Source organism: Podarcis bocagei (genome assembly GCF_964188305.1).
Source record: "Podarcis bocagei genome assembly, chromosome: 2".
NCBI classification, from domain to species: domain Eukaryota; kingdom Metazoa; phylum Chordata; class Lepidosauria; order Squamata; family Lacertidae; genus Podarcis; species Podarcis bocagei.
In genome coordinates this window covers 101242758-101250838 of record NC_138126.1, presented here as the reverse complement: position 1 = coordinate 101250838, position 8081 = coordinate 101242758, and the positions used below count along the sequence as shown (strand labels likewise).

Below are 8081 nucleotides of genomic sequence, written 5' to 3'. Positions count from 1 at the left end.
AGACCAGTGTTTCCCAACCGGTGTTCCGCGGCACACTTCTGTGCCGTGAGACATCGGCTGGTGTGCCGTGGGAGGGAGGCGGGCGAGTCGGGCGGCGAGAGGCGGCGGCGGCGAGGATCCGCGTCGAGCCGGGGGCGGCTCCGCGGTGGTGGTGCCGAGCGGCGGGGCAGCGCGCGCAAAAGGGAGGAGCGCGAGACAGCGGAGGAGGAGGAGGCCGGCATGTCCGGGCAGCAGCAGCAGCAGCAACTCCCGGCGACGGCTCCTCAAGCCCCGCCGCCGCCCCCTCCTCTGCCCGCTATCGCCGCCACCACCACAGCAGCCGCCGCCGCCGCCTCAGCTGCCGCCGTCCCTCAGTCCCTCGCTCTGCTGCCTCCTCCCACCCCGGCAAGGGGGAGGGAAAAAACTTTCACTCTTGTGCGTCCCTCCCGGCGTGGCGCTGCGCGCTGATGTCACGGGGCGGGGCTTTAATGGTGGTGTGCCGCGAGATTTTTTTCCGGTAAACAGGTGTGCCATTGCCCAAAAACGTTTGGGAAACACTGGCTTAGACCACAGCGCCACCTGCAATGTGACTCTGGACAGCTTTTGCTAAGAAAAAGAAAAAAGGGAAGGAGGGGCAAAAACATTCCCACTCTGAAGAATGGTATCTGAAGAAGTGTGCTTGCACACGAAAGCTCATACCAAGAACTAACTTAGTTGGTCTTTAAGGTGCTACTGGAAGGAATTTTTTTATTTTGACTATGGCAGACCAACACGGCTACCTATCTGTAACTGATTCCCACTCTTAGTAAAAGACTTGGAAGAACATCCAACCATGAACTGACAAGGATTGCCTTGAAGCCCAAAGAGCACTTATTACTGCAGCCTGCCTTTTTAGACGGTCAAAAGGAGCCGCAGTGCACCTGTGGTGCAATGGATCAGTGCATCTGGCTGTTAACCAGAAGGTTGGTGGTTCGAGCACACCCGCTTGATGCCACTATCCCTGATTTCTCTCTGTTCTATTTTTTTTTTTTTTTTTTGGTATATCAATTATGAAACAATTTTACATTTCATATTCTCCTGTTCCAAGGCTACCACAGGAGTTGTATTCTGTGCCTGCCGTTAGAAAGACCTACTTTGAACCTAGACATAAATTTGTGCTAACTGGTGCATCTTATAAGTGTACAGATTCAGGGTTTTATATGTATTCAAAACTAGTGTAAAACATTTACCATTCATAGGATCATTTGCTGCATCCCAACACAGGGCACACACTTTTTATGCACTAAGTACAAGCATAGCAAGCTACAATCCAAGAGGCAGGTTTTTTTTTTAATCAATTACTACATAGGTGTGCCTTCCATTTAGGAACCTTGAAGCAGCTCTCCCCAAGTTTCTCAGTGCCCTTTAACAGCTGATGACTTGCTATTGTTCTGTGCCTAGGGCTGGCCCACATCCACACCAATTTACTTATGATGTACCAAAAATACGTTCTGATATAAAAGTTTTATTTGCCAATTTTAAAACCACACACAGTTTAAAAACAGGCAGGTCAAATCTGTAGAGGTGTCTCCAATGCAGCATTTTAAGGCCAGCTCTCCTGGCTCAGTCTTTGAAGTTTTTCGAACACAGGATGAAAAGCTTTCGTTGCATCCTTTTATTTCCATTACAGGATATTTCCCTGAGAAAGACATTTTTCCTTAGGTAAGACTTGTCTGTCGTTTAAGAACAGGTCTGTGGAGTCAACTGTTGTGTTCTGGAAGCAGATTATTTCTTTGGCCCGAGGAGACAAGAGGCTGGGAAGCGCAACCAGGAGGAGTCTCCATGCCTCACGCTACACCATCAATAGCTTCTTTGAGCAATATAGTCTCCTCCACCTCTCCTTTCTGTGCTGCCACTTCAATATTATCCAGACTGGACTGGCCATTCTTCCATGAAAGGGACTTCTCATATTTGGTTTTAAAAAGCAGACCATGACCTGCAGGGGGGGAGGGAAATGGTAAATGTGCCTGGGTTAATTAGCAGCTAAAGTGGAGCCATTAGAGAAAGAAACACTCTTTAAGAGAATGAGGGGTTAAGCAGAGAACTAAAAAAAATAAAAATCTTCCAACCTGTATCAAGTGATATTACATAATTGCCATCAGCCAATACTTTTTTTTTTATTAAGTGGAATAAAGTTATAGCTTAGAAAAAAATCGCCAACCTTTTTGGGCCAGCAGGCACATGTTTGATTTTGGGAAAGTGCTATGCAACACCAGTCATAAAATGGCTGCCATGGTGTGGGTGGGATGGGATGGGGGATATCATAACACAAAATTAGTGACTGCTGCTTCCCTGCTCCCTGGACGACCTCAGGTTTACCATAGGAAGTCAGCTACCTTCTGCTGGTTCTGATTGTAGAGATTATACAGTACAGTGGTACCTCGGGTTACATACGCTTCAGGTTACATACTGTCAGGGGCTCAGGAACAGAGGCACAGGGGAGAGAGGAAATGGAGAGCGAAGGGGAAGAATCTGAGGGCAGCATAGGGGAGTATGGCAGTGACCCGAGAGATTCCATGAGCTTCTCCAGCGAATCAGAAGATTCCCAGAAGGAGGCGCCGATGGTGAGGGCAAGGGGGGTCCCAGGGGGGACACACCAGAAACAAGGGGCCAGCGGGGACTCCCAAAGCAGCAGCTGGAAATCAGGACCAGCTTCCCCACCAGAGCGTAGTGGGGGGGAAGAGTCCCATGTGTCAGGGCCAGCGTCTCCTCCAGCAGGGAGAGAAGATGAGTCAGGGCTGACCACGCCTCTATCGGAGAGTGGGGGAACGGAGGGGAGGTCAGGTCCAGCTAACCTCCCCGAAGGGGGAAGCAGTGACAGGAGCAGTGTAACGGTCAGGAGGAAGGTTGCCGGCTGGGCGCGCGCGCCAAGTTCGAATGTACAGGCGCGTGGGACAGCAGAAAACCCGGAATGGGAACCCGGTCCTAAAGCCCGCCGGAGGCAGGGGGAAGACTCAGGGGACTCAGCGTCAGAAGAGTCTAGGAAGGGCGAGACCCCAGCTGACAGGCGGAGCCAGAGAAGGAAAGAGCAAAGGAAGAGGTGGAGCAAGGCTAGAGTCTTAAACTGGTGTCTGGGGGGAGGAGATTCAGATGGAGCTTCAGCGGTCTAGAGTTTCAGACGTAGAGCTGCACGCTGTGGCTGTGAAAGCGAAAATGAACTTCAATAAAGACTTTTGTATATAAGAACGAACTGGCATTGGTCCTTTGTGAGCTGGGACCTCGGGCAGCTCGACACATACGCTTCAGGTTACAGACTCCGCTAACCCAGAAATAGTGCTTCAGGTTGAGAACTTTGCTTCAGGATGAGAACAGAAATCGTGCTCCGGTGGCGCGGCAGCAGCAGGAGGCCCCATTAGCTAAAGTGGTCTTCAGGTTAAGAACAGTTTCAGGTTAAGAACAGACCTCTGGAACAAATTAAGTACTTAACCCGAGGTACCACTGTATTGATCTCTCTTTCACCCCCCCATGCTGTTCCTATCTAAGAATAGCAGGGAGCTTTCCCCATTACCATGTATACTACTCTCATGTGCACATACACACATATACCTCATGCATGTGGACTCAGACACACACATACTTTTTCTCTCACTCATTCACATACACACACTTCATGTATACCTCTGTCTCTCTCTCTCTCACACACACACACACACAGAGAGAGAGAGAGAGAGAGATCACATTCATAGCTCTCCTCGCTCTCGCTCTCTCTTACATAAACTCTCCTCCCTCCTGCTCTCCCATACATCTCCCCTCTCTCCCATACATGGGTGTCCATAGGAATTATTCTCTCAGACATTGGGAGAAGGAAGCAAAGTAAACACTGAAAAGGTCCAGAAGGCTAATTTCTAACTAAAAAAAATTGAGAAGAATGGTGTGTTCACATTTTTTATCATATCACAAGTTCTAAAAATGCTAGAGACTTTCTTTTAAAAAATGAAAGCTGGGAATCTGGGGATTATGATTCATCCCAGGGGCACCAAATAAGACCTTTGCTGGCACAATGGTCCCATAGGCATCAGTCCTTGGCTTAGGCTTTAACACAGGGTTGAAGAAACCCATTTTTCCATCAAGGAATGCCTTTCCTCAGGGGTAATCAGTGGGAGATGGGCCTATGTCAAAAGTGGCCAAGGTCTATGGAAAAGAGGAAATGTAATGTTTCAATGGTTCACCATAACTTAAACAATCAATGCTCAGCTAGATATTATGAACATTTTAAAAAGCAGGTCAAGAAAACCCCATTCCTTACATTTATTTGGTTAATTCACAAGTGCCAGCACAACATCAATAAGTATGCTGCTTTTACTTAAAAACCAAATCAGTCAGGATTTGAAATCTATACTCTGTTATTTTTTTAAAAATGCTCTAGTATTCTGGAAAACTGAACTGGGTTTCGCTTACCTGGACAATCTGCTGTCTCTCTAAAAGCCCTTTTCTTACAGCAGCCTCGGCACAGATTAAATACACATTTGTTACCCTGGGAAGAGAGACAAACTAATTAGCTCGAAGTTTACATATTCATCCCAAGTTGCCAGTGAACATGTGGCATTGTAGATAAAGTGCTTTGTCAGGGTTGATTTGGGGTATGAAAGGCATTTCAAACCCCAAAAGTTTCTCAGAATATTTTCTGGTAATAGATTTTCCCTTTCATAAGAAAAAAGGACCCAACCCCAAGTTGCAGGTGTTGTGTGCCCTATTAAAGAGGACAAGGCTGGCTTTATGGGACTTAAATGAGGTGTGTGCATGAGCTGCAAGTAATCCATTTAATCTGCTTAAATACTCCCCAGGCCCTTCCGAAACCTTTAGAAGCACAGCTTGGTCATATAGGTTGAGAAAACCACATATCAGCAGCATGTTTTCTAGGTAGTTTCCTATTTCTCCTGGATCCCTTCTGGCACACCTCCAAAGTGACAAAGAGGACATTCCAACAATGAAAAAGGCTGGTGAGTTTATCTGTATGCAAGGAAGGGATCATCATTATAAGTGTACATGGAGGGGGAGAAAACCTTATAGAGGAATACGCAAATATACAGAGGAACGCGAGTGACTAAGGTCAGCAGTACACCACTGTGGGAGATCCTGGGCATGTATGGAATGTGAGCCATGTGTGTAAAGGCGAGAAGTATGCAACAATGTAAGGAGTGAGGGGTACATGTGTATATGCAAGTGTATGGTGAGAAGTGTGTGTCTTGAGGATGCATGAATGAACAGGCAGAGCAAAAATCACAAGTGGCTATTAACCTGCAATATTACTTGGATCACTACAGGGTGCCAACCAAGCCTGATCCTCTCCATGATTTCATTTCAACTGAATTATTTTAAGGAAAAAATTTCAATTTGGGATGCAAAAAAAGAAGAAAGGAAAAAAATGCTAAACACATATAGATTAACACTCTAAACAGCTACCTTATTTAAATAACCAAACACAGAAATTAATGATGTAATAAAATCACTCCATGGAACATACTCATGTTCCTAGAAGTGTACACAAAAATTATAGGACCACTACCTGTACTTTCAGATCTTGTATGAACACCTACATAACTCACAGTAAAGTAAGTTGTCTCCATCAGCCATTAGGGATATTCATTCAGCAGGAGACAACACAGGTATGAACCCACTGACAAAATAACTACTAAGAATGCTCTTTCAGGAGAGATAGGGTAAATCAGTTAAAACTACTTAGTTCTTTAAACTTCTCACTGGGCTGTTTTTTTGCCATTTTAACTATGACAGAGCCCTTTGCTCAAGGAAGGGTTATAGTACATGTAATTTTACCCATGGATTTAATGATTAATGTATGAATTACATTACAGGGAGAATTAGAAGGAGAAAACCAAATGAAGACAGACCTACCTTTGGGTTTCCACACTGATCACACTTTGCATATTTAGCTGAAAGGAGGAAAAAAGACTTTTTAAAAAAGTTTTAGTCATTTTGAACTGCTGCTGATGTGCAGAGGAAGAGCATTTTTCTCCATCTTGGGTATTGACAATGTTTACATCATTTTTAAAAAATCTACAGGAGACGAAGCTCAACAACAACAACAACGAAGGGTTGTATTCAACACAGCATTAAGTAGTGCTTTGCACAAGCAGAACGACTTATGCTGAGCAACTGGATTTTGCCCTCCTCTCCTCCAGCTGCCTCCTAAATCTGTTCTGGGGTTCCTCCAATCCTAAAAGAACACACTCTGTTTTCAGAGGATGCACATGTGTTCAGAAGGAATAAACCTGGAGGCATTCCCTCCTGAATAAGAAGGGAATGCCCCTTCTAAAATGGCACTTGCAATTTGCAGCTTTTTAAAATCTTTATATTAAAAGAAACTGGTAATAAGAAAATAAAATGTGCTGCCCAATTAGTCAGAAACACATCTTATGTTGGTCAAAGGGATTACTATCCATTTCCCATAGGCTAAATATTGCAGCCCCATAGACTTACGTTTTAAGGATGGATCAAAGCTTTTATTAGGATTTCTCAATTTCTTCTTTTGCTTGTTCTTTGAGAGACCGTCTGAGTTCCCATCATCCTCATCCTCCAAAGCTCGTTTACCCCGGGTGCTTCCTTCCATGCCACTAGTGCCATTTTCCTTGCACACCTCCTGGGGCCTGTGATGGTTCAACACCAGACCAATTAAAACAAAAGCCAATCATTAGTTTTTTTGCTAACCCCACGGTTATAGAAGTCTGTATATGGCATGGGCACCTTAAAAATAATAAAAGCAAAGATAATGCTATGCTGTGAAAGAATGTGCAATCATAAAATGGCTAGTTGCTGACTGGGGGAAGCAAGTAGGAACTAACACTCATAGAGAGCCAGATAAGATCATGCAAACTATTCTTGGGAACAGTAATTTCATCAGGCACCTAAAGTTCCAACACATTGGAACATCCCATTCCACAGCCCAGTCCTCTTCAAGAGAGATGGTAAACGAAGACTTTAGATTTGGGTTGAGGAGTCTATGGCCTTCAAGATGCTAAAATAAAGGGTTTTCAGTGCTGCTCTAGTAAATAAAAAGATGACAGTGTCTGTTTATCTTATAGCTGCAGCACATTACTGCCTAGCACCCAGGCATAATAAAGCAACGTGACTATGTGTGATTGATGTTGGTATCCATCTGTCTTGGGAGACAATGGAGGAGTGTGTCTTTGAGGGCAAGTTCAAACTGTTGGAAGGTTACAGCGCCTGCTGTGGCTAGAGAGACTGATACGGGAGAGACATGTTTTGTTGCAGCAGGGGCAGATGAAGGCGTACGGTTGTGCTGCTGCAGATGAACCATGCCATTTCTTCTCTCTGCTCTCCTCCCACCAACCATTCCTCCTCTGGTCACTGGTAAGGATGCATGACCTGACTGTCTGTCTCCAAGCAATGCGACATGTTTAACCTGTGTAACACAACTTAGAAGTCTAAGGGCTGTGTGTGTGTGTGTGTGTGTGTGTATGGAGTCCTCAAATCTTAAGCAAGCTTCCAGAGTAAGGAGGCATGCATATCCTCTACATGTTGTAGGGAAAGGGTAAGTATTCAGAAGGAAAGGGAATAAAGTGCCCAAGCATTTGCAATGACCCCCCCCACCTTGCTCCTTTTTGTTGCAAGGCAGGGTGTAAGAGAATGCAACAGTGGTTTGCTAAGCTATAATTCAAAGACATAAATAATAGGTAGAATGTGTGCTGTATGTGTATGTATTGCACAGGCTTTGTTTTGGGTTAACGCTTAGCTACTCACCCAGGTCTGACATATGGCTGACAAATCCAATGGAAGAAAGGCAATCCTCCTTTTGCTTCTCGTCTTCCTTCAAACTGGCTATTTCTTCCTGTGGAGAAATGATTGAGTAATGACAAATTCAGCCACAAGTCAATGTCCTCAATTCACAGGGAGAACAAACATGGAGATGAAAAAATAATAATGAAAATGATAATAATGATGATGATGATGATAATACTAATAATAATAAACCTGTGAACTTAGCAAACTCATTCTGAAAATAGTGCTGTCCCTCACAAAGAGATAAGACAGCCAGTAGAGGGCAGTATGGTGATTAAGATAGTCAACACATCTGGTTGGCCAAG

The 8081-nt window shown here is 44.8% G+C and overlaps 1 protein-coding gene across 1 annotated transcript in view; it reads right to left on the bottom strand.

Moving 5' to 3' along the window:
• Positions 1 to 1463: 1463 nt before the first annotated feature.
• The window catches only part of DUS1L (dihydrouridine synthase 1 like), a 15436-nt gene continuing 8818 nt past the window's right edge, over positions 1464 to 8081 (bottom strand). The window contains 6 exon segments of the mRNA XM_081183899.1: positions 1464 to 1954; positions 4417 to 4492; positions 5872 to 5909; positions 6457 to 6623; positions 7738 to 7792; positions 7795 to 7825. Coding sequence (XP_081040025.1) covers positions 1806 to 1954; positions 4417 to 4492; positions 5872 to 5909; positions 6457 to 6623; positions 7738 to 7792; positions 7795 to 7825 — 516 coding nt within the window. The 3' untranslated portion in view covers positions 1464 to 1805.